The 27722-nt window shown below is 40.5% G+C and overlaps 1 protein-coding gene across 2 annotated transcripts in view; it reads right to left on the minus strand.

Annotated features, from left to right (window-relative positions):
- Positions 1-4673: 4673 nt before the first annotated feature.
- The window catches only part of LOC114234323 (lysine-specific demethylase 4D-like), a 34402-nt gene continuing 11353 nt past the window's right edge, over positions 4674-27722 (minus strand). The window contains exons 3-4 of one of the 2 annotated variants that reach the window (XM_054725767.1): positions 14380-14463; positions 4674-7148 (exon numbers count right to left, since the gene is read on the minus strand). In XM_054725767.1, the coding sequence (XP_054581742.1) occupies positions 5283-6854 (1572 nt within the window). In that variant the 5' untranslated portion in view covers positions 6855-7148; positions 14380-14463 and the 3' untranslated portion in view covers positions 4674-5282. The remainder of the gene's footprint in view (positions 7149-14379; positions 14464-27722) is intronic. The other variant, XM_054725766.1, reaches the window with a different exon arrangement.

A 27722-nucleotide genomic window follows, 5' to 3' on the forward strand; every position in this document is an offset into this window, starting at 1 on the left:
TTGAAAATTAATATCCACATATTATCTACAATAATATCTATATATCTAAAAATATATTGATTTTTATGTTCAGCTCAAGCAATTAGTAAAAACAGAATTATTCAAAATAAAATAAAAGATATGTTTGCATGATAAAAAGGGAAACAGGCCCAGCTAGTGTGGCTCTATGGCTGAGTGTAAACCCATGCACCAAGAAGTCACAGGTTCTATTCCTGGTCAGGGCACATGCCCAGGCTGTAAGCTCCATCCCCAGAGTGTGCGGGAGGCAACTGATCCATCAATATTTCTATCTTTCCCTCTCTCTTTAAAATCAATGAAAACATACTTTTTAAATATTAAAAATAATAAAGGAAAACACACATAAAAAAATAGAGATGATTAGTAAAAACATAAATCTGATACTTTTAAAGAAGACTAAAATGCAGATCTGGAGATACTGATGAAGTAAGAAGTTTCCAGGACTGGGGCAGGAAATACACAACATGAGCCTGGAGCATCTTGTAGTGCCTGAAATGAAGGACATCCTGAAAACAAACACATCAATGGGGACACATCGAAGGGGCACAGGAACCCAAGGAAAGGGCTCCCAGTGGCCAGAGCTCAAACAATTTCAGCAACAATAGAAAGTAGTACTGAATTATAACCACAAATACAAAATAAATATCTGAGTCACACTGATAGAAATGGATGAGTAAATAAAAAGTTGGAGACGACAAATAAGTCCCTCCTGCAGAAGATTCCAAATAACCTATGTAGAACTGCACGTAAAGGAGGGAAGAGTAACACCCTGTCCCGAGTGCGGACTACAATATGGACTGTCTTCAAGAGTACAGAGCAGCATGTGGCAGGGGGTGGGACCACTTGCCACAGTGGGTGGGACCTCTTGCCACAGTAGTAATTTTATAGTGGAGAATGCTGACAAATACTACTTCAGTGAGAGTCCTCAATTATGTTGATAGCTTATGCCTTTGATATGATGTGATAAAAATGGCACTTCACCTCTATAATCTTCCTCTTAAAAAAACCACATAAACTCTGGCCAATTATAAGAAAAACATCAGACACCCTGGCTGGTGTGGGTCAGTTGGTTGGGTGTCGTCCCATGCACCTATGGGTTGCTAGTTCGATTCCTGGTTAGGGCACATGCCTGGGTTTGGGGCTCAGTCCCCAATGGGAAGTGTGCAGAAGGCAGCCAATCGATGTTCCACTCTCAGGTTGATCTCTCTCTCTCTAAAAATCAATTTTAAAAAATGTTAAAAAAATATCAGACAAATTCCAGAAGATGGGCCTCCTACAATACACCTGAGTAATACTTCCCCAAATTGTCAAGTTTCCATATAAACATTTTATCATAAATAAATCTGAGAATCTCTGACAGCGGAGAGAAACCGAAAGAGACAATAAAAGTAAATGTAACTTGGAATTTTGGATGTGACCTTGGAACATAAAAAGGACATTGAGTAAAAACTGAGGAAATCTGAATAACAGATTTATTGAATAACGTATAGGCATTGATTCATTAACTGTAACAAATGTACCACAGTATTGTAAGGTGTTAATAATAGGGGAAACTGTGAATGAGGTAGCATGGGGGTAATTATATGGGGGGAACTCTCCCAATTCTCTAATCAATATTTTTAAATCTAAAACTGTTCTTAAAAATAAAGTATCAGCCCTAACCGGTTTGGCTCAGTGGATAGAGCGTCAGCCTGAGGACTGAAAGGTCCCAGGTTCAATTCTGGTCAAGGGCATGTACCTTGGTTTCGGGCATATGCCCAGTAGGGGGTGTGCAGGAAGCAGCTCATCGATGTTTCTAACTCTCTATCCCTCTCCCTTCCTCTCTGTAAAAAACCAATAAAATACATTTTAAAAAAAAAATAAAGTATCACTAAGTGTAATAAAATAATAAATAAGAGGTGTCAAAGAAGAATAGGAGAATGAAAAAATTAGAAATATAATCTATTTTTTAAAACAGTCTACAAAATGATACAGCACAATATAAAACAAACAATTCTATAAACCAGTACATGATAATTTTTTTAAAGCAGAAAGGTTTCTTTAACATTTTTTAAAATTATAAAATATGTGCTTACAGAAGTTCACAAAGCATAGTGGTACAGCTTAACTTACACATATTAGGAACTATTAACATCTATTGATAACCGTAGAGGGAACAAAGTAGAACCATCACCCAGGTCAAGAAATACTATATTGCCAGTCACTTAGTACCTGACTCAGGCTCCTCCTTCGGGAGTACTGCCTCATCCGCCTCTCCAATTAACCTGTCCGAATTGCTAGCATATTAATTTCAGTAAACAATATGAAATTAAAACTGTTACCATTTTTTAAAAAAACTTTATAAAACCTTTAAAAATAAACCTTTAAGAAGAGAATGTAGCCGAAACCGGTTTGGCTCAGTTGATAGAGCGTCGGCCTGCGGACTGAAGGGCCCCAGGTTCGATTCTGGTCAAGGGCATGTACGTTGGTTGCGGGCACATCCCCAGTAGGGGGTGTGCAAGAGGCAGCTGATGGATGTTTCTCTCTCATCGATGTTTCTAACTGTCTATCCCTCTCTCTTCCTCTCTATAAAAAATCAATAAAATATATTTAAAAAAAAAAAAAAAAAAAAAAAGAAGAGAATGTTTTGCCCTAACTAGTTTGGCTCAGTGGATAGAGTGCCGGCATGGGGACTGAAGGGTACCAGGTTCGATTCCAGTCAAGGGCATGTACCTTGGTTGCGGGCACATCCCCAGTAGGGGGGTGTGCAGGAGGCAGCTGATCGATGTTTCTGTCTCATCCATGTTTCTGACTCTCTATCCCTCTCCCTTCCTCTCTGTAAAAAATCTATATATAAAAAAAAAAGAGAGAATGTTTTAATGTACCCTTTCGTGTGTATTTTTCCTTCATCGTGTCACACACATAACTGGCTTTGTTTTGTTTGGGGGCTGCATTCAATTGTATAAATGTTTCTACTGCCGATGGGCCTTCACATTGTTTCCTCTTCTGACCTCTTACTCAGTTGCTGTGGACATTCTCCCAGACATCTATTGGAGTACCCCGCACTAGTGCCTACACATTAATCTCTTGGTCATAGGTTATGTGAGTTCAAAATTTTATCTTGCTACTGTTTCTCAATAGTTTTCACCAATTACACACTCACTAGCTTCACAGGAGGGTACTCACTGCTCTTCACTTTATTCGGTGCTTCGTATTCCTGAGGGTTACTGAAATTCTGTAAGGGAGAGCTGGGCCCAGGGGAAAGGTGATTTGCTTCTTTGAAATGTTTCCTTTTGTATCCAAACTATCATTTTTAATTTCCAAAATTTATTCTGAGTTTGTCCACTCTGTGCATCTTCATTAGTAAAGCTTAAGTCAAAATAACCACCAACTCTCCCTTGTATCACTTAGATATTCTAAATACTTCTGCCCCCATTGTCCACAGAGCTATGCTGATTGAATATGTATGTCACATCATGTCAAGCGCTGTTTTAAATTGCCACTGCCTTATTTCAAGTTGAAAAATATTCCAATACCACACTAGTTGGTTTGGCTCAGTGGATAGAGCATCGGCCTGCGGACCGAAGGGCCCTGGGTTCAGTTCCGGTCAAGGACACATACCTGGGTTGTGGGCTCGATCCCCAGTAGGGGGGCATGCAGGAGGCAGCCGATCAATGATTCTTATCATTGATGTTTCTATCTGTCTCTCCCTCCCCCTTTCTCTCTGAAATAAATAAAAATACTTAATGATTTTTAAAAAGAAAAATATTCAAATACCTAATATGAGTCACAAGGTCCTACGGTTCTCCTTCTTCTGTTCTATGACTCATACAAACAAGCTTTCTTTCTATTCCACACTAGAGCTATTACATTTTCTGTTTTCTCTAAGTGGAAACCAATCCCTTTTGTCAGTTGGGTCTCAGAAAGGTCTCCTGCTCTAAGCTTTCCCTGATCACCAGAACCCATGCCAGCCCCTGCCAATTCTGCCCTACCGTCCCATCCCCACATATTACCAATTGAAATGGTCTTGTTAATTTATTTAATGGATTTGTTTATTGAAATGAACCAGTGAATTAACCACATGAAATATAGATATAGTCCGACTGGAATGGCTCTGTGGGTAAGCATCTACATATGAACCAGGAGGTCAGTTTGATTCCTGATCAGGGCATATGCCTGGGTTGTGGGCTCGATCCTCTGTTAGGAGTGTGCAGGAGATAGCTGATCAATGATTCTCTCTCATCATTGATGTTTCTCTCTCTCCCTCTCCTTTCCTCTCTGAAATCAGTAACAATATATTGAAATATTAAAATAAATACATACATATAGCTTTGAAAAAGAAGACTTGAAGAGAAAAAATTTGGATGACGGTACTTTTGTCCTCTGCTTGCTCATCTCTCCCAGCAACTCGGTTCTATTGCTCAGCCAAATGCCAAATGATTTCTACCAAGTCATCCTTAAGATAATGTCTATACATCCAATTCCCAAGCCAGGCGGTCAAGCAGAACCCAACAACCATCCCCACTTCATTCACCAACTCCACACAATTTTACTAGGCCATAAGAATATGTTTTTCTTAAAATGTTTTGATATAATTAGTAGGAAAAGTGCAGAAAACAGTAACCTCAAACCCTCAATTGGTTGAATGAACAATATTAGGAAAAAAAAGCCAGATATCAGTTACCTTTAATATATTTGTGAACAAATACTGGTGACAGCATTTTAAACATATCAATGACTCAGAAAGATCATAACTGATTTTTGAGCCTCTGCTGACCTAACTGGTCAAAAGGGCCTGGTTTAGCAGGAAAGCGGGGTGGAGGGGCAGGGGAAGGAAGAAAGAAAAGGGAGGGAGACTGGAGGGGAACCAAAGCCCAGGATTCTTCTGAAGATGGGCAACATCCACAGCTGTTCCAGAGGATGGGAGTCTGGGGTAGATCAGTCTTTGGCAAACTCAGCAGAACCTTTAGGGTGCACATAGACATGGGGTGTCCAGTGGGTGAAAGCTCAATTGGCCACACAGGAGTTAGCAGTGTCCAAAGACATTCCAGGGCCTGGGAGGAAGAATAAACTATGGCGATCTTGTTAAATACCAGGGACTCAGCCAGTCCAGAGGCAACACCGGGGAACTCTCATGCAAGACCAGTGACTTACAAAGTTGCTCACAGCCTTGAGATGTAAATGTGGCCAGGCTCGATGAATCTCCACACAAAAGAACATGGAGAACAAAGGTAGGCGTCCCCTGGGTTTCGGGGACGGGAGCACAGCGGCACCCAAAAGCCACCTTAGGATGCTGGGTCCAGCGGTGCTGGGCTGTCCATGGAGGGTTTGTCCTCAGGCACAGGCTGGACTTGAGGATCCGGAGCTGTGTGCACTGCGCCCACTAGGCGGCGCCTCTTAGCCGGGGCCTGAACAATCGACTCTTGAGTCCCCTGTTCCTGAGGATAGCTACCTCGACCACGACCACGACCACGTCCACGACCACGACCTCGACCACGACCACGTGTGCCAGTTGGCTGGAGATCCTGGGCAGATGTGCCGGAGGTTGGCTGTGAGGATGGGTCGGACTTCAAGGAGAAGGCCGCGGGCTGGGCGGCGGAGGCAGAACCCGGGGCTGGCCAGGGGCGCAGGGATGGCTGGCGCACAGGGGCCCGGCTGCTGCGGTGGCGGCGGGACCCACGGCCCGTGCCCACTGATGGAGGGGTGTGCGTGGCCCGACGGGGCTGGAGGTGCCTCAGGCCCAGCGCAGATCTCCAGGCCGCCCGGCCCTCCCTCCAGGCGCTCAGCTCCCGGCTGCCCGGCGCCGTGGGCTCCACGTGGTCCACAGCAGTCCGGTCCTCCCCGCGCTTCCACAGCTCATAGCGCTCGGGCTGCAGGATGCGCACAAACACGTCCATGGAAAAGCTCACCCTGGCCTCCCCGCAGCTGCACTGAGAGGCCACTTTGCCATAGTCGATCCAGCGCGGGGTGGCAAAGTTGATGGCCTCCGCACAGTTGAAGCCGTGGTTGAAGCCAGCGTGGTAGCCGTAGGGAAACGTCACCATGAACTCTCCAGCCTCCTGGGTGATGCGACTGAACGGGACCCCGTTCTCCTTGAGGACACTGGGCGAGATGAGGGCCACCTTGTGCCGCAGGAAGGCCTCGCAGCCCCGAGAGCTGCCCGGGAAAAGCTCCCTGGCCAGGCGCTCCAGGCGCTGGCCGTGTTCTGGGGGCACCGCGTACCACGTCTTGGGCTCCCCGAAGTGCAGGTAGTTGATGCTGTAAAGGTCCATGTCCTCCGTGTGCCAGGCGAAGGTGGTCTTCCACATGCCAAAGTACAGGTAGGGGGTGTTGACGCCTTCGATGACCACCCCACACTCCTGCTCCAGCAGGTCCTGGATGGTTCCCAGGTGGCCAAGGTTCCATTGTTTAGTGTCGGCATCAAACAAGGTGCCACTGATGTCAGCGCCATATATGGGCGAATCGTACAGGCGCGTTTTCCAGTATTTCCGCTCCAGATCCTCAAAATCCAAGTGTGGTGGAGTCTGGTATTGTCCACTGTTGGCCAGCAGGCGATACTCCCCCACCGTCATGGCCCTCTTCTTTTTGTGGTATTGAATGAACACACCTGCTCGCCCAGACGCCACCTGCTGGAGGGGAGTGGTTATTACGAGGTCATTGACATCATCGTAGGTCTGTCTGGCTTTCCATTCCTTGGGTGGAATGATCTTAGCCAGGCCAGCTCGGTGAGCACCTTGGGATTCTATGGAAGCAATATATTTATCGAAATCATCAAACTCTTCTTTGGTTGGATAAAATATCATTATGTTACAATTTGGATTCTGGGCACAATTAGCCTTAGACTTTATAGCTTCCATCAATAAGCAAAGTACAAAGACTTTAAGTAGCTTAGATAGTTGAGGATGCTGGAACACGCTACTTTTTCAAAAATGGATTTGAATATCTATGAGGTAGGAGGAGCTTATGTGATAATTCATCAAGCTATTATGACTTTTATGCAGACTAGATGGTAACGCTTATTAGGCCTGCTGATTCACCAGGAGACTCCACTCCTGTGATATTCCTCAGCTGGCTGTCCTCTGGAGATCTATTGAATTATGAAGTCCTGGCTGTGGTATACCAAGTGTCTTCTGATGTCTTTAAAGCAAAACCTGAAAGAAAAAAATACAGAAAGTTTAAAAATTAATATTTAGAAGAAGTTATTGGGGGACTACAAATAATATTCCACCATGGGATATTATTGAAAACTCCAAGAAAGGCTACCATTTTATAACTTTACAATGTAAGAGATGGTATGGATGTGGAACAATTGGAATTTTTATATCTCAGTAGAGAGAATGGAAATCATTACATTCACTTTGGAAAACAATTTGGACAGTATCTATTAAAATTGAGCATATGCATTGTGTAAAAGAGAACATATACAAGTGCTATGATCCAACTGTTATCACATGCAAGGAAATGTGTCCAGCTGTTCACTGAAAGTCACTTTCAAGAATGTTCATAACTACATTATTTCTAGTAGCCAAATACTAGGAACAACTCAAATGTCCATCACAGCAGAATGGGGAAATATATTGTGGTGTAGTCATACAATGGAATCCAGTGTATCAATTAAGATAAACAAAAACTACATTTAAATTTTGGAATAATTTTATAAGCATAATAATGAGCAAAATTATCCATTCTTAAAATAAGGTAATCTATGTTAGAAGTCAGAGTGATTACCTTTGGGAAAGAAAGAGGTTGTGAGACCCCCTTACCTTTGGGGATTAAAAGGGTTCTCTGGAGTGATGTTAATATTCTGTTCTGAACCTAAGTGTTCATTAGACAGCCATCAGAAGAGCTAATGTGATAATTCATCAAGCTATTATGACTTTCATAAATTGACATATGTTTATTTAAAAATAGAGTTTAGGCCCGGCTGGTGTTGCTCAGAGTTGAACCTTGACTTAATAACCAGGAGGGTTCAATACCCTGTCAGGGCACATGCCTGGGTTAACTTGATCCCCAGTAGGGGGAGTGAAGGAGGCAGTTGATCAATGATTCTCTGTCATCACTGATCTTTCTATCTCTCCCTCTCCCTTCCTCTCTGAAATCAATAAAAATACATATTTTTAAAAAATAGAGTTTAGGGTGAAAAGCATTCAAGAACAGTAAAAGACATATTTCATTATATTAAAAGTAAAAGGACACATGATTGAACATAAATGAACTAAACATTCAATTGAAGGGAAGAAGAATATAGAAATAACAAAAAGAAAGATGTTATTAATGAAAGATAATACATGCAAAACAGATGATGATGACAAAAATGTTCTTTGAGGAGACTAATAAAAGCAACAATTCTGAGCAAAACTGATCAGGAGACAGGAAAGAAGGTAAAAAATAAACAATACTAGGAACTGAATAGTACACTAAGCTAGTAATATAGTAGGGAATTTCTAAAATCTCAAATGATAGCCCTAGCTGGTTTGGCTCAGTGAATAGTGTTGGTCTGCAGACTGAGGGGTCTTGGGTTCGATTCCAGTCAAGGGCACATGCCCAGCTTGCAGGCTCGATCCCTAGTGGAGGCGTGCAGGAGACAGCCAATGGATGATTGTCTCTCATCATTGATGTTTCTATCTCTCTCTCTCCCTTTCCCTTCCTCTCTGAAATCAATGAAAACATATTTTAAAAAATAAAATAAAATCTCAAAGGATAATGTTTGCAATTTGACATCAAAATTTTGAAAAGAGAACAGAACAATTTTTGAGAGGAAATATATCCAAAATGAACCCAAGGGAAAACAGAAACCTTGAATGACCCAGTATAAAAATCTGGTTTAAAATATGACCCCTAAAAACTCATTTTTCACATCATTTTATAGGTGAGTCTAACAAATTTTAAAGAATCAGTTAAGTCTTATTATGCAAGTTCTTTCAGTGTACAGAAAGTTGGGAGAGCTACTCAGAGGAGGTTATTCTTATCTCTGATAGCAAAATCAGAAAAGGACAACAGAAAATAATGCTACAGGCCATTTTTGTAAGTGTAAACGAAAGCATGCTAAGTAGAATACTATCCAATCAAATATGCCAATATATTAAAGGAATACTACAACATAACCAAATAGGATGTATCCTAGGAATGCAAGGATGATTCAATATCAAAAATCTAATAATCTAATTCAGAGTGTTCATGAAGGAAGTGAACATTTTCATCTTGTAGGTACCAAAAAGTACTTGATGAAATTCAGCATCCATTCATGAGTTTAAAATTCTCTAGTTATAAAACATTAAGAAAAACTACACAATGCAATTTACAGACGATGTATCATAGAAGTGTACACTTGAAACCTATATAATTTTATTAATCGATGTCACCCAATGTTTAATTAAAAAGGAAAAATGACTTCTATAATGTACATGGTTTCATGTAAAAAATAAATAGCGGGCCCTAGCCGGTTCGGTTCAGTGAATAGAGCATGTGGACCAAAGGATCCCGGGTTCAATTCTGGTCAAAGGTACATACCTCGGTTGCAGGCTCCTCCCTGGCTAGGGCCCTGATTGGGGTTCGTGCAGGAGGCAACCAATCGGTGTGTTTCTCTCTTTCTTTCCTTTTCTCTTCCACTCTCTCTAAAAATCAATGGAAAAATATCCCCAGGTGAGGATTTAAACATACACACATACATACGTACATACATAAATAGCGTTGGCTCCTGTGACTCAGTGGATTGAGCATTGTCCCAAGCACCAAGGGATCACTTATTTGATTCCCCGTCAGGGCACAGGATCCTCAGTGGTGGGCAATCAATGCTTCTATCTCTCTCTCTCTCCCTCTCCTATCTAAAAATCAACAACAACATATTTTAAGAAAAAAATAAATAAGTTAACATTCTTTATTTTAATCCTACCCAACGATATTTTTCCATTGCTTTTAGATAGAGTGGAAGGGAGGTGGGGAGAATGAGAGACAGACACATCAATTGGTTGATTCCCGCATGCACCCCAACCAAGCCTGGGAATCAAGCCTGCAACCGCAAACAAGGTACATGCTCTTGACCTGGAATTGAACCCACCACCCTTTGGAGTGAGTGGAGGAGGAGGGGGGCCAGGCTTTAATCACTGAGCAATCGGCCAGGGGCAAGTATCATACTTAATAGTAAAACAAAAGAAATATTCTCATTAAAGTTAAAAACAAAGATACATCAGCAAACTATTTCATTAGCAATTTCAAGTGGTCCCTTAATACTTGTTTGCTAATCCTCTTATACTCTCCCAATTTCTAAGGTTTTCCATTCTCCAAATATTCTATTTCACCTTCCCCTCTAAAACTTCCAGAACACCTCCTCCATCTAGTTAGAATCCTTCGAATGTCCTTGAAGTCTTTACATGATCTGGTCCACCATTACCTTGTGACTACCTCTTCCTACTCCACCCCTTGCCCTCTCAGTTCCAACCATCTTCCTGTGTCTCAAATAAGCCCGGTATTCTGCCTGATGGTCTTTGCACACAGGCAACTCTCTGACCTCCTTAGCCTCAGCTCAGATATCACCTTCTCGGAAAGATCTCCTCTGATGGCCTTGTTTTCTCTCAAGAAAACGTCTCCTAATAAAACATGTATTGATAATCAGAGCCCTTATGAGTGACTCTTCGAAAATCTAATCAGGTCAGCCCCACCCTAATCTTATTGTAACCCAAACAACTATATAAGCTTCTCTTCCAACTGAACCACCCTCCCTTGTTCTAGTAAACCACTTACTTTTCAGTGTTATCGGCTCACAAAACATGGGTGTTTTATCTAATTTTTTTCTTTGAGATTTCTTACAAAGAAAATATAGGAGAGAAAGGACTGCCATCCCTCAACAAGTCTGAAATTATTTTTTTTATTTTTTAAATAATATTTTTAAATAAAAAATAATTTTTAAAAAACAATTTATAAGCGCAAACAAACAGCTTCATTCACAGCTACAGTGAGTGACTGGGAGAGTCGCTAAGAACTTGGAGGGGTTAATGCCCAGCTCCCTAGTACAAGTAAAATCACTTAGCCTCACCAGTCAGGAGCTCAGACATACCTACTCCTATCTTCAGTTGGTGCAGGAAATCAGAGGAGACTTTCTAGATATTCTGAATCCACTTGAATTCGCCCTATAAACTTATTGGAAATGTCTGAGTTACTGGCTCTGAATAAATTCCCCAAAGTTTGCCAGAAACCATGAACAAATCCAAGTTTTGGGGGTCTACACATTTCAGAGCCCACTTAGGAACACAAAGATTTCTCTGGTAAAGCTGCCAGAATGGAGGAAAGGTAGTGCAGTGCCGCTCGAATAACTGTCAGGACACAAAACACTATTAGCATTCAGGGCTGCCAAGGACCATGGTGAGGAGCTCCCAGGAAGGGGTAACCCCGTCCCTTTAGAAATCAAGGCATTTCATCTTCTTCACCCTGCAATCTCCCATCAAGACTACAAATATTAGCTTGCCTGCTCAAAGTAATAGGAAACCTGCCACTGCTCAAAGTAATAGAAAACCCCCACATCTCCATGGTCCCCTAGAATCTTGGCGCCAGAGATCCATGTAGACAAAAAAATTCGGGGCTAAGTCCCAATCCTCCACTACCCCCATACCTAGGGAGGCCACTACAATTTGGCTTCTTTGACCAAACATAAATCCTTTTTCCTTTGGGTCTGGGGTCAGCGGGCAGAAATAGTCAAGGAAGTGCTTGCTCTCTGTAACGACCTGCTTTTATGGCTTTTAAGAGTGTTCCAATCCGATGTTTGTGGGCTGACCTGAATGCTAATGGCAGGGGTCTTGGAATGAGAGCAGTGACTCTTGGCACCTCTGCCCTACTTGGACCTTCCTGCACCAATGAATCTGCAGAGGGTGAGATAAGGAGGACACTACACTCCTCTCCTTTTTCAATTTTAACGTCAAAGGATGAACGGAGGGTTACAACTGGTTAAACAATCTCTAGGTCTCTATAGAACTTACTGCTAATAAATGGGGGTGGTGGAGGGGAAGTGGATGACAATCTGGTTCATCCTTGAGGGAGCATGACAAATTCAATTAATTTAGATTCTAAAAATTGGGTGGAAATAACAACACTCTCTCTCCAGTCCAGATACACCTGATGAGCACTCAGGGATGAATTATTATGAAGGAGCAGCATTGTACAAAAATGACTCTAGGTGTCCGCCCCAGAATGCCTGAACAATGGGCTAGCCCAGAGCCCTGACAAGTTGGATGGGAAGTGCTCATGCTCAGCTTCCCACGGGAATAATGGCTTCCTTCCCATTGCTGGAGGAATGACCCAAGGTCCCCAGCCTTATCCTCAAGTACAGGGCCCCTGGCCTTCCCAGACAACTGTTTCCCTCTTCTCACATTCTCCTTTCCAAATTTCTCTTCCTTCTTAGTCCTTACATTCTACCCCTTCTTAAATGAACTTGATTTGATCCCTTATCTTCTTTTATTGCCTCAACAAAATACCATCTCTTCTTCATCTCCTCTAGTTCTCTTAGCACTTACCATTTTTACCTTATATAATGTGAACAGCTAGAATCACCTTTATTTAGCACTTAATCTTTGCCAGGCCCTTTAATAAACACTTCTATACAGTATCTCATTCAAACCTTATAACTAGTCAATGAAGTTCAGACTATCATTATCTCCTTCATGGAGGAAGAAAGTGAGGTGTAGAAAAATGTATATTAAGCTCATTAATTTGTGTTCGCATTCTCCTAGAGTTATCTCTGTACTTGTCTCATCTTCCATATAAAAGTATTTTGAGCCCAGCTGGTGTGGCTTAATGGTTGAAGGTTGACCTATGAACCAGGAGGTCATAGTTCGATTCCCGGTCAGAGCACATGCTCAGGTTATGGGCTTGATCCCCAGTGAGGGGTGTGCAAGAGGCAAGAGATCTATGATTCTCTCTCATCACTGATGTTTCTATCTCTGTCTCCCTCTCCTTTCCTCTGAAATCGATTTTTTTTTAAAAGTATTTTGAAGGAATGGTCTATGTCTTGTTCATCATTGTATTTTTCTGAGGAGTCTTTGTACTTTATAAAGTGTGCACTCCAAAAATTGTTATGTGGAGAAAAGGAAACCTTAGTGCACTGCTCATAGGAATGTAGACTGGTGCAGCCACGATAGAAAATAATGTGGAGTTTCCTCAAAAAATTACAAATGGAACTGCCATTTGACCCAGTGATCCCACTTCTAGGAATATATCCTAAGAATCCCAAAACACCAATCAAGAAGAATATATGCACCCCTATGTTCACAGCAGCGTTATTTACAATAGCTAATATCTGGAAACAGCCCAAGTCCCCATCAGTAGATGAGTGTATATTAAAAAAAAAAAAAAAAAAAAGATCTCTTACTTTTTGAGACAGTACGGAGGGACCTGGAGATTATTAAGTTAAGTGAAATAAGACAGAGAAAGACAAGAATCACATTATCTCACTTATATGTGTGGAATCTAATGAACAAAATAAACAGATAAATAAAAAAGAACCAGAGGCAAGGAATCTCAGAGGGAAAGGAGGAGGAGGAGGTGTGGGAAGAGATTAACCAAAGAATTTATATGCATTGCCTGTGGACACAGACAACAGGGCTGGAGGCCTGGGGCGGGGCAAGAACCAGGTGAAGAGGTGCAATGGGGGAAAAAAAAAAGAAGACATCTATAGTACCCTCAACGAAGGAAGGGAAGGAAGGGAAGGAAGGGAAGGAAGGGAAGGGAGGGAAGGAAGGGAGGAAGGAAGGAAGGAAGGAAGGAAGGAAGGAAGGAAGGAAGGAAGGAAGGAAGGAAGGAAGGAAGGGAAACAAGGAAACAATTTATCACACACTGTAGCCTCCTCTCCCCTATGGTTACATCCCATCTTTCATCCTGCTCTCCTCTCTGAAGAGGTACTCCTCCTCTCCAGGGCTGAGGTCTCCAGTTAAACTCATTAAATCAACACCTTATATTGTTCAAGGATTGAGGTCAATTAAATAATCACTATCCTCTTTGTCTCTCTTAAATCATTAGTCTTCAGTCTCTTTCCTGATTTATTTTTTTATATATATTTTATTGATTTTTCACAGAGAGGGAGAGGGACAGAGAGCTAGAAACATCGATGAGAGAGAAACACCGACCAGCTGCCTCCTGCACACCCGCAAATGGGGATGTGCCCGCAACCAAGGTACATGCCCTTGACTGGAATCGAACCCGGGACCCCTCAGTCACCAGGCCGACTCTCTATCCACAGAGCCAAACCGGTTTAGGCATCTTTCCTGATTTAAACTACTGTCTTCTCTCACCTCCCTTTCAATACCAAACATGTTGAAACATAAATGACAACAGTTTACATTCACAAACCCATTTCCTCATCTATACACCCCGAGAGGCATCCCACGCTCTCCTTACCTTCCTTACCGAAGAGTCCAAGGATCCAGCTTGCCTTCCTCTCCTACTCTACAGCTGTCACCACCCAAACTAGACCTTTAAGTTCTACAAGTGACAAGATTACCAGTGTCACGTGATAGTCTTTTATCTCATTCTGTTTTCTTTTTTTTAATCTAAGATATTCTTCTACAACCCCCTGGCAATGTCAAGGAGACACCTGATTGGTGAGGTTGCTCTTACATCAGTCAGGGCAAAGCAGAAGTACAATCCTCAGTTCATCCTAGCTTGAGGCCTATGACGGTGGCCCGAGCTGTTTCATGCCTGGGACATATAAACAATTCTACAATGATTTTACTATAAATTCTTTATGTGTTTTTTTCTGGAATACATAATCAAATATTTCATTCTTTCTATCTGAAAACTTGATCTGAAGAAATGAAAAAAAGAAAAGTGAAACAGTTTAGGGGAGCTAGATATGAGAAACTTACAAACCAAGTAAGGGCCTTTCCCCTAAGAAATAATAACATGCTGCCCAGCCAGCATGGCTCAGTGGTTGAGCATCAGCCTGTGAACCAGGTCATGGTTCGATCCCCAATAAGGGTACATGCCCAGGTTGTGGGCTCGATCTCCAATGCGGGACATGCAGAAGGTGGCCACTCAATGATTCTTATCATTGATGTTTCTATCTCTCTCTTCTCCTTTCCTCTCTGAAATCAATAAAAATATATTTTTAGAAAAGAAAAATAATAACATGCTGACTATGAATATCACACAAGCCCTCATTTCTTACCGAATTATTAATATACAATTAAAATAAGCATTAAGTTTGTGGGGTGTTTTTTTTTTATAAACTATTTCCTTTCTACATTTCTAAGGATCCTAGAAAGAATGAGGCATTACATAATTCTTCAGATATTGGGCCTCAAAGGAAATACTCTGATTTTGTGTTATTCTATGCTCAGAACTGGCCAGGCACAATGACAATGCCCTTTAGTACTTCCCACAAATCAGTCACTTCTCTTTGAGACTTGGTCTCAAATGGTTGCTTTTACTGTGAGACTGCCTTCTGCTTCTTTTGTTAGGGGTGGGAGGGAGAAATAGAATAGTGGAGACTAGCTACAGTTATAAGAAATATTAATCATGCTCTGCAAACATTGTTTTGTTCTGATTAAAGAAAGCATATTTTGATCTTGGTGGGAGTTGTAAGTCTGGGACCTGGGAGTTAACCTGGAAATTCGGTCCATTCTCCACATCCCAGAACTGCCTATTATCATGCAAAAACTAACAATCTTCTTGCCAAACAATGAAGTCCCCGAAGCACCGCCCTTTGCAACTCCTCAATCCCATTACCTGTAATCTGTAATCATTTTACCCATTTTTACCCCTTCGCCTACTTCCCCATGCCTGTAATACCCATTTTTATTGTTTATGTACCTATTCTTATTCCTTTTGTCTACTTCCCCATGTAATCTTTGTCCTTCTACCCAATATAGCATCTGGCTTAGGGAGGAGTGGGGTGGAGCAGATTTTCGGGGGTGGCCTGCTGTTTTCCCAAACTGTAGGCATTATTGGAATAAACCATAATTCAACCCTGTCTCTTCTCCTCTCCCCTCCCCCGCAAACCCTGTCTCTTATTGGCTCAAGTAGTGACAGGCAGCCCAGACCCATTGGTTGTCTGGTTTCACTTTCAACTGGAGCCCCAGGTACCAGTGGAGACTAAATACCCTTGCATTTCAGATACTCTTCCATTTTAGGGTTGTTTTTTGTTTGTTTGTTTTGGTTAATCCTCACCTGAGGATATTTTTCCATTGATTTTTTTAAATTTGAGACCAGCATCAAGTATTTATTTTTAAAATATATTTTTATTGACTTCAGAAAGGAAGGAAGAGAGAAACATCAATAATAAGAGAGAATCATTGATCGTCCACCTTCTGCAGAGGCCCTACTGGGGATCTACCCCTCAACCCGGGCATGAGCCCTTGAACAGTTTGCAGGCCGGTGCTCTATCCACTGAGCCAAACCAACTAGGGCTCCACAAGAGACAGAAACATGGATGTGAGAGAGACCCATTGATTGGTTGCCTCCTGCATACCCCTGGACTAGGGCTGGGGAACCTGCAACTGAGGTATGTGCTCTTGATCAGAATCCAACCTGGGACCCTTCAGTCTTCGGACCAAAGCTCTGTCCACTGAACCAAATCCCTAGAGCTTCCATTTTATTCTTATCCATAGTATCCACAACCACCAGAATTCGTCTAAAGAAACCTGACAGTTCTGACAATTGAAAAGTGTGTTCTTAATATCAGAGTGATTATAAAAACATCTGATTTCATAAACTTGGTAGATTTCTAGAAATTAGGAAGTCTTTCTCCTATGTCTTTTAAAAATAATTCCTCCAAGCCTGGCTGGTGTGGCTCAGTGGTTGAGCGTCAATCTATGAACCAGGAGATCACAATTCGATTCCTGGTCAGGGCACATGCCCAGTTTGCTGGGCTTGATCCCCAATGAGGGGTGTGCAGGAGGCAGCCAATCAATGATTCTATCTCATCACTGATATTTCTATCTCTCTCTCCCTTCCTCTCTGAAATCAATAAAAATATATTTAAATAATAATTTCTCCAAGATCCTCTCCATCCTAGGATCATGCCCACGCCTTCCCCTTCCCCGTCTTCTCTCTCAGGCGTGCTTCTCCTAAACTCTATTTTTTTTTAAATGTTTTTATTGAATTTTAGAGAGGGGAAGTGAGACAGAGAAACATGGATGAGAGAGAAACATCATTGATCAGCTGCCTCCTGCATGTCCCCAATGGGGATGGAGCTCACAACCTGGGCATGTGCCCTGACTGGGTATCGAACCGTGACATGCTGGTTCATGGGTCAATGCTCAACCAATGAGCCACACTGGCTGAGCTATACTTCTTTAATTTTATTTAAAATGTTCTGACATGTATTTCAATGTTTAATGTTATTGAATCTCTTTTCCTTTGTAATATTCTTCTTGGCTTTATGTTTAGAAAGTTACTTCCTCATCCAAAGGCAGATAAATATTATCTTACAGTTTTTCTTTTATGTTAATTATACCTTTAATTGTGAGTTTGATTTTACCTTTAATTCTGACTGGGTGTTTTTGTTTTATTAACTTATTTTTTTACTGTTTTATGGATAAGGAGTGAGGAATGAGAAAAATGTAATTTTGATTCCTAGGTCTTTTTTTTTTTTATATCTTATTGATTTTTTACAGAGAGGAAAGGAGAGGGACAGAGAGTTAGAAACATCGATCAGCTGCCTCCTGCACACACCCCACTAGGGATGTGCCCGAAACCAAGGTACATGCCCTTGACTGGAATCGAACCCGGGATCCCTCAGTCCCCAGGCAGATGCTCTATCTACTGAGTCAAACCAGTCAGGGCTGATTCCTACATCTTTATATAAGGCTTGGTGTATATTTTTCTTTCTCCTACCCTCAGTTTATAAAGGCTTTTGTCTCAGTGTTCTTACATGTTTTCAATCTCAAAATTTTGGTTCTTTAGTTTTAGGGAAACTTTTTATTTACTTCTTTGATGACTTCTACTTTTTCATCCATACATTAACTCCTGTTATTTGGATATTGGACCACTATTTTTTGTATCTTTTCTTCTCCCAATTTCCTATTCCTTTATCACTATGTTCTAGCTTCTGAAAAATGTCATTTTTCAAGCCTACTATTCTCTTTTTCATTCTACCAAATTTTAAAAAATATTTTATTGATTTTTTAGAGAGGAAGGGAGAGGGATAGAGAGTTAGAAACATCTATGAGAGAGAAACATCGATCAGCTGCCTCTTGCACACCCCCTACTGGGGATGTGCTCACAACCAAGGTACATGCCCTTGTCTATAATCGAACCTAGGACCATTCAGTCCGCAGGCCCATGCTCTATCCACTGAGTCAAACCAGTTAGGGGTCTACCAAATATTTATTTCCAACGGGTTATTTCTGTTCCCTTAGCTTTTTGTGTATATGTAACTTCCTTTTTCCCCTTCTTTTTTATTGTTCTGTTCTTGTTTTTTGGGAGCATTTTTTTCTGTCTCTCTAAAAGTACAAAAATGTCAATGGCTTTTAAAGATTTCATTTTCCCCCCATATATGTATGGTCTGTTGTTTTTGGTTTTTTTTAAAATATATTTTTTATTGATTTCAGAGAGGAAGGGAGAAAGAGAGAGAGAAACATCCTATATAATAAAAAGCTAATATGCAAATTGACCAAACAGCAGAATGACCAGTCGCTATGATGCTCACTGACCACCAGGGGGCAGTCGCTCAATGCAGGAGCTGCCCCCTGGTATTCAGTGCGCTCCCAAAGGGGGAGCACCGCTCAGCCAGAAGCCTGGCTCACAGCTGGCGAGTGCAGCGGCAGTGGCGGGAGCCTCTCCCCCGTCCATCCGTGGCAGCACTAAGGATGTCTGACTGCTCCTGGACTGCAAAAGGGGTGTAGGTGGGGCTGAGGGACTCCCCTGAGTGCATGAATTTTGTGCACCAGGCCTCTAGTCAATAATAAGAGAGAATCATTGATCTGTTGCCTCCTGCACACTTCACACTGGGGATCGAGCCTGCAACCTGGGCATGTGCCCTGATCAGGAATCAAACGGTGGCCTCCTAGTTCATAGGTCGACATTCAACCACTGAGCCATGCCAGCCAGGCTGTATGGTCTGTTTCTTCCAAATTTTTTATTCTTTTTTTGTTTGTTTTGGTCTACCTTTCAAGTTTAAAAATTTTCTCAAATGTCTGATAATCCTTAGTAGTTGGCTCGAATATAAAAGCATAGCACAAAAAACTGACTAGAAGCTCAGGGCGAGCAGAAGGGTTTATTGATGATGCTTCCCTGCATGGTGATCTGGCTGGGCTGTTTTCTGGTTGAACCTTTGTTCAACAGCGAAGGATCTTCCAGTCTTCTTCCTGGAGGGGACAGGCCTGGCTTCCCGTGGAAAATGGGTCCCGAAATTTCCAGTATCCAATCCAGCTTGTGAGATTCACTAAATCAACTTGTTTTCCCCATGACAACCACATTCTCAATGGTGCCTGGAAATTCCCAGTCCATAGACCATGAAGCTTAGTCTTCTGCCAGGGTGAGAGGAGCAGTTTGCTCTGCTGCCCAAAGGAAGGGAGGGCATCTGAGGCTCCAACCTCTTAGACTTGAAAGGATTTGTTGAAACAGATCCTCCCTAGCCTCGTTTTATCTGCCACATCCAGAGGTACATGGTGCTATGAAATCCTAAGCCTTTGGGGTTCTGTACGGACCGTTGTGTAGCTTCTTGGCTTTCCTTGCTGCCAATTTAGGATTCACCTTTTCAGGGTTTGGTAAATCATGTTTTCAAATTTCTTAAAACAAAAATCCTGTTCCTGTCACTTCAGTGGAGTTTGGAAACAGTGAATGACTGTGTTTAAACCACATCTTTATCTCTTTTTGTTTTCTCAAACTTATCTCTCAAGAGTTCCTTACACAAACACTTGGCTCCAGTAAAAGAATTCCAGTCATTTTCTCTGACTCTATGCTTTTCCTCCCTCACTTCTTTTCCTTTAAAAAAAATTTATATTTGTATTGATTTTTAGAGAGAGGAAGGAATGGGGTGAGAGAGACATTAATGTGAGAGTGAAACATCGATCAGCTGCCTCCTGTACACCCCTATCAGGTACTGAGCCTGAAACCTGGGCACGTGCCCTGACCAGGAATCTAACCTGCAACCTTTCGGTGTACAGGATGACACCTAACCAACTGAGCCACCAAGCCAGAGTTCTTCTCTTTTTCTTTTAAGTTATAACCCCTGCCTTCCAGATTAATCTTCTACATGAGGTATCCTTCCCTACCAACCCTGGAGGGGGCTCAAGCAAGTAGTGCTCATGGACTATGTGGATTCTGTCCTCCACAGTCCATGAGCACAATTTGCCTGAGCCATTTATTGGGTTCCAATACAAACTATTGAGGTGGGAGCTCTCCAGAATGCCTTACTTGACAGCTAGTGTTCACCTCTGATGGGCACTTGTCTAAAGTAATAAATCCCCTCCATAAGATGTGCTTGTTTCTCTCTCCAAGATATCTGCATGTTTCTGCCCCACAAGCTTCAACATTTCCTTTTTGATAAAACACATGGAAAAGAGAAGATTAAAAAGGTGAATTTTACTGTAACCTTTGTGCCTCAAATGCCAATATTTGGTGTGAACTTCTTATTTGGGAACATCCAAGAATGTGGACATAGAGGAGAGAGACACAGAGAAGTGCCAAGCATGAACAGCATAGGTTAAATCATGTCAAAGATTGGGACTTGGCCTTTAAGTCAGCAGTTTTCCTGTTTCGTGGATACTGTGGCAGTCACAGTGGTAACTGGCAGCTAGAGGGGCAGGAGCCAGAAGTCTTCTTGAATCCCATACTTCCAAGACACAGCCACTCTATTGAGTTTTGAGGCAAATTCTAACATTTTAAATACATTTATTTTTAAAAAATTATATTTCGCCAAAACCGGTTTGGCTCAGTGGATAGAGCGTCAGCCTGCGGACTGGAAGGTCCCAGGTTCGATTCCGGTCAAGGGCATGTATCTTGGTTGCGGGCACATCCCCAGTAGGGGGTGTGCAGGAGGCAGCTGGTCGATGTTTCTCTCTCATCGACGTTTCTAGCTCTCTATCCCTCTCCCTTCCTCCCTATAAAAATCAATAAAATATATATTTTTTAAAAAAGAACACTGATCAACTTACTTCCTCTCCCTCATTTGCACTCCTCAAAGGCAATCACTCATGTATTTTAGCTGTTTCTTCTGCTTTTTCCCTCCCAATATTTCTAGACTTTTCAGTTTTAGACATTGTGGACACTCATACTATATAACACATGGATTTAGTTCTCTTATGGTCCATCCGAACACACATACCCATCCTCTCATATAGCTATACCATATAAAATTAGTCACAGCTGAGTCATGTAGTTTACTATGATTATACTGCCTTTCTTTTTAAAAAAATATTTTATTGTTTTCTGAGAGGAAGAGGGATAGGGAGAGATAGAAACATCAATGATGAGAGAGAATCACTGATCTGCTGCCTCCTGCACACCCCCTACTGGAGATCAAGCCTGCAACCCTGGCATGTATGCCCTTGACCGGAATCGAACCTAGAAACTTTCAGTCCGCAGGCCAACGCTCTATCCACTGAGCCAAATCAGCTAGGGCTACAATTCCTTTCATGTATCAAGTTTCATTTATCCTAGTTAATATTTGTCTCATTATTTCACTTGCTTGGTTTTATACATGTTAATTCATCCCAAATTCATTTCTAGTAGTGAAAATCTCTTCTAAATACATAAACCATATCAGTCCTAGCTGGGTAGCTCAGTTGGGTAGCCCAGATACTCTAAGGTTGCAGATTCAATCTCTGGTCAGGACACATACAAAAATAAACCAATGAATGTATAAATATGTCTCTTTCCCTTACCCTCTCTCTCTCAAATCAATTTAAAAAATAAAGCATATCCGTTGCTAAATCAGATTTCTTTTTCAAGAACTATTCTTCCTGAAGCCTTCCATATGCTTACTTGATTTTGGACTGGTTAATCTTTGCCCAGCCTGCATCCTGGGGTTTCTATTCACTGTGACCTTGGGGATCCCCTTTTCCTCTCTCTGTTATATTTCCTGGTTCCCCCATCTCAGTCTTCTTTCCTTTGTGTTAGTGGAGCTTACCCACCAGGAGCATCCTTGGAAGCTTCATTAGAGATTATTAAGTAGCTCACAGAATCTACAGGACCAGAAAATAGGGTTTGAAGACTGTGCATCCAGAAACAATACCCAAATTATCAAAAAATCTATATACTGTATTAAGGTATTCAAATACCTCCTCTGGTCCAAGGCATCAAAGATCCTGAGCAAGGGCCATCACTAACTAGAACCTATGCCACTGCTGCCTCTGAAAGCTCTCTCATCACCCTCCTCCAGGCGTTGATCCTGTGTAAAATTTACTCCCTCAATTTCTTCAAATTGAGGTCTTACCCAGGAAGTATCTGATTGAAAGAGCCTAGATGCTGGATACATTGAATTCTGGCTTCAACTCAGGCGAGGCAGGGTTTCCTAATGTGGGTATTTCCCCAAACAGAAAAAGGAAAGTCTAAAGTTATTGGTTGATCACAAATATAACTGTCTACCAGAACTTGCATGTCTGAAAATGTCTTTGTTCTACCCTTATGCTTTTCCTTCAGGATCCTGAAGACACTGTTCCATTGAATTCTAACTTCTAGAAACCTAAAACCAATTTGTTTTATGTGTGTTCTCTCTCGAGCAATTTGTTTTCTGATGGATTTTGTGCAACCTGTTGTTACTCTCTGGACACTTTTAGGATATTCTTTTGAGGCTTATTTTCTGATATTTCATTACGATATGATTGGTAAATCTTTTTTTGTCAACTATTATGCTAGACCTTCAGATGTAGAAACTCATATTCTTCGTTACAGTGAAATTTTCTCTTATCATTTCTTTAATAGATTCCTTCCCACTATATTTTCAGTCTCTATGGTTGAATATTAAACTACTTGGACTGATCATCTCATTTTCTCTTTGTTATTTTGTTATATTTTATATTCCAAACCTTTTAGCAACTATTTTTCATGTCCACATTTCTCTTCTATTCTCTGAATATTCCTTTTATTATACATTTCTAATACTTTCCAGGGCCACAGATTTTCTCTAGAAGTATTATACAGATTTTTAAAAAAGCTTCATTTGCTCTCTATATTGTGTGCTTCCTCTGAATTCACCCTTCCAGGATGTTTTCTTTCTTTCATGTAAAATGCCTTCCTCATGTCCAGTCATTCTTGGCGTATGTTGAAGAGCCAGGCACTAAAGAGCTGCATTTGCTGTGAATGAGACAGGTAGACCCCACTGAGAGTGCTCTGACAAGGGATCATTCATTGCTTTGGGGATGTGTGCAACTGTCAGTGTCTGAAGGTAAGCGTATAATAAAAAGACTCTAAATTTACGTATCTATCTGACTTGAAATTGGGGCTCAGGAATTTATGGTATCTTAAACATTAAAACCAAGGGTAAATAGAATATAAAGCAAAAACCTACATTCCAACCAGCCAGAATTGACATCTTAATATTTTGTCATATTTGCTTCAAGTGTTTTTTTAAACAGCTTTATTGAGATATAATAACAAGAAATTTCACCCATTTTAAGTGTACAGTTCAATGACTTTGTATATTTACAGCTCTGCAACCATCATCATGATCTAATTAGAACATTTCCATCACTCCAACAAGAAACCTCATGCCCACTTGTAGTCACAGCCCATTTCTGTGCTCAGCTCCAAGCAACCACTAATCTTCCTGTCTTTACAGATTTCCTATTCTGGATATTTCATATATATAATCATATGTCTGGTCTTTTGTATCTGGCTTGTTATACTCAGTATATTTTTGAGATTCACCCATGTTGTAGCATGCATCAGTATTTTGTTTCTTTTTATCATTGAATAATAAATATCCCATTGCTATGAATATACCATATTTTATTTATCCATTCATCAGCCGAAAACATTTGGGTTGGTTTCACATTTGGCTATTATGAGTAACTGTTATGAACATGCATGTACAAGTCTATGTGGGGTCATATGGTTTTATCTATCTTGGATACCGAGGAGTGAAATTACTTAGTCATATTGTAACTCTATGTGTTTTTGTTTTGTTTTGTTAATCCTCACCTGAGGATATTTTTTCCATTGCTTTTCTTTTAATATATTTTTATTAATTTCAGAGAGGAAGGGAGACAGAAACATCGATGATAGAGAATCATTGATTGGCTGCCTCCTGCACACCCCCTACTGGGGATCAGGCTTCAACCCGGGCATGTGCCCTTGAGCAGAATCGAACCCAGAACCCTTCAGTCCCCAGGCCAATGCTCTATCCACTGAGCCAAACCAGCCAGGGCTCATTGTGTTTTTTTAATAGCACTTCAAGTTGCTGTGATGTCAGATCTTGTGGTTTCTAATGATGAGCATTTTTTCTTATGCTTATTGGCCATTCATATATCATTTTTGAAGAAATGTCTATTCAAATCCTTTGCTCATTTCTTGAATTGTCTTATTGAGTTGCAAGAAGTAATTATATGTCCTAGCTATGTCTCTTGTTGAATACATGATTTGCAAATATTTTCTCCCCGTCAATGGTTATCTTTTCACTTTCTTCTGTCTTGAAGTGCACAACTTTTGAAAGTCAATGAGATCCAATTTATCAATTTTCTTTATGGCTTGTGCTTTTGATGTTGTATCTAAGAAACTGCCTACTTCAAGGTCATGGAAATATATTCCTGTTTTCTTCTAAGACTTTTATGATTTTAGCTCACATTTTAAGTCAATGATCAATTTTGACTTAATTTCTGAGTTTGGTGGAAGATAGGGATCCAAATTCATTCTTTTGCATATGGGTATCCACTGTTCCAGCAACATTTGTTGAAAAGACTATTCTTTTGCTGTTGAATTGTCTCGAAACCTTTGTTGAAATCAATTGACCATAAATGTAAGGGCTTATTTTGAACTCTCAATTCTATTCTATTGAGCTATAGAGCTTTGTAGTAAGTTGTAAAATGGGGAAGTGTGAGTCCTCTAAATTTTTTGTTCTTTTTCAAGATTGGCTATTGTGGGTTCTTTGTGTTTATATATCAATTTTAAGATCAATATTTTTTAATATACACTGAGTGGCCAGATTATTATGATCTCTGAACGCATAATAATCTGGCTATATATATATCTATATATTAGAGGCCCGGTGCATGAATTTGTGCATGGCTGGGGTCCAGCCAGCCTGGCCAGGGGGAGGGGACATAGGTGGTTGGCTGGCCTGCCTACTGGTTGAACTCCTGGTGGAGGGGACAATTTGCATATTAGCCTTTTATTATATAGGATATACACTGAGTGGCCAGATTATGTGTTCAGAGATCATAATAATCTGGCCACTCAGTGTATATTTTTATTGATTTCAGAGAGGGAGAGGGACATAGAAACATCAATGATGAGAATCATTGATCAGCTGCCTCCTCCTATTGGGGATTGAGCCTGCAACCCAGGCATGTGCCCTGCCCAGGAATTGAAACATGACCTCTTGGTTCATAGGTAAACACTCAACCACAGAGCCACGCTGGCCAGGCTAAGATCAACTTTTAATTTCAGGAATTATAATAGGAATTGCACTGAATTATAGATCAATTTGGGGAATATTGCCAACTTCACAGTGTTAAATCTTCTGATCCATGTATATGTAAGGTCTTTCCATTGATTGAGCTCTTCTTTAACCATGTTTTGTGGTTTCCAGTGTAGAAATCTTGCACTTCTTTTGTTAAATTTATTCCTAAACATTTTAGTTGATGCTTTATAAATGGAATAATTTTAATTTCATTTTTAGATTCTTCATTGCTAGTGTATAGAAGTCAATTGGTTTTTGTATACTGTTCTTGTATCCTGCAACTTGAACTTATTTATTAGTTCTAGTATATTTTTAGTGGTTCATTAAGATTTTCTCTCCATAAAATCATGTAGGCTGCCGATAGTATTATTTCTTTCTTTCCAATTTGGATGCTTCTATTTCTTTTTCTTGTTTAACTGACCTGACTAGAACCTTCAGCTTAATGTGGAATATAAACAGTGATAACAGACATCTGAAGATCTTGTTCCTGCTTCAAGAACTTTTTTAAAATTTTGCTTCAAGTACTTTCTTTTTTAAAAAATATATTTTTATTGATTTCAGAGAGGAAGGGAGAGGGAGAGATAGAAACATTAATGATGAGAATCATTGATTGGCTGCCTCCTGAATGCCCTCTACTGGGGATTGAGCCCACAACCTGGGCATGTGCCCTTGACCAGAATCGAAGCCGGGACCCTTCAGTCTACAGGCCAACACTCTATCCACTGAGCTGAATAGGCTAGGGCTGCTTCACGTACTTTTAAAAGGAATAAATATTTCAGATGAAGTAGAGTCCCTTTCACACCCAAACTCCAAATTCTAATCTCCTTCTCCTTCCCAGTCCCATAAGCAACAATTATCATGAATTTGGTTCATTTTCTGTGGCTATCTTTTCATTTTTGTGTGTTGTATATCCATTAATAATATGGAGTGTTGTTTTGTATATCAGTAATTTTTGCTCTATATAAATGATTTTATAGCAAATATGCTAATGTTTTTACAATTTTTTTATTCAACCTTAAGTTTTAGGATAATATACATTTAATCTGTCATAAGAATATATTTTATTAATGCATTTCTCTATCAGTGGGTAGATTATTCCAGTGTTTTTTATTATAAATAATGCTACGTTAAAAACCTTTTACATGTGTCATAATTTTACATTGAGAAATTATCTAGGGTGGATATTTTGAAGTGTTATTTTGAGGTGATACAGAAACACTTGTATTTTATTAGGCAATGTTAACTTGCTTTACCTAGTGACTCTCCTAATTAATACAAAGAGTAGTAGAGTTTTCTGCAGATGCATTTGATAATGTCAAATTTTTAGTTATTGGTAATTTGATGGGCAGAAAAAATTATCTTCTGTAGTATTATTATTAGTATTGTGTGTCCTGTTTTCTGATGAGGTGACATTTTTTATTGGTTTATTGGCCTTTTGAAGATTTCAGTTTTGTGAATAACCTTTGCTCATTTTTTTTACTACTGATTGGTAAAAGTTTTTTAAATGTTTGAGATACTAATTCTACTGTACTGTACATGTTTTTTTTTTTTTTTAAATATATTTTATTGATTTTTTTACAGAGAGGAAGAGAGAGGGATAGAGAGTTAGAAACATCGATGAGAGAGAAACATCGATCAGCTGCCTCCTGCACACCCCCTACTGGGGATGTGCCCGCAACCAAGGTATATGCCCTTGACCGGAATCGAACCTGGGACCCTTGAGTCCGCAGGCCGACGCTCTATCCACTGAGCCAAACCGGTCTTGGCTGTACATGTTTTTATCTACTGATTGGTAAAAGTTCTTTAAATGTTTGAGATACTAATTCTACTGTACTGTTGTAAATATCTTAACCCAGACCACCACCTCCACTTGAATTTATGGTATCTTAGATATTTTGAAAAAATTAATCAAACTTATTAACCTTTTCCATTATGATTTATTCCCTTACATCCTGATTAAGTAATCCACTGTTCCTTGAAATAACAAAGATTTTATCTTCCTTTGTTTTGATTTCTTTGATTTTCATCTTTGTTTCACCCCTTTAGGACACTGTGCCATTGTTATTGAGATGGATTTGTACTGTTGTTGGCGTTTTTTTGTTTTTGCTGTTGTTTTCTTTTAGAAATCCGATTGTCTACCACCATACTCCCCCTGAGTTAGAATCCTGCAAGTCTCATA

Source organism: Eptesicus fuscus, chromosome 13, assembly GCF_027574615.1.
Source record: "Eptesicus fuscus isolate TK198812 chromosome 13, DD_ASM_mEF_20220401, whole genome shotgun sequence".
Classification (NCBI taxonomy): Eukaryota; Metazoa; Chordata; class Mammalia; order Chiroptera; family Vespertilionidae; genus Eptesicus; species Eptesicus fuscus.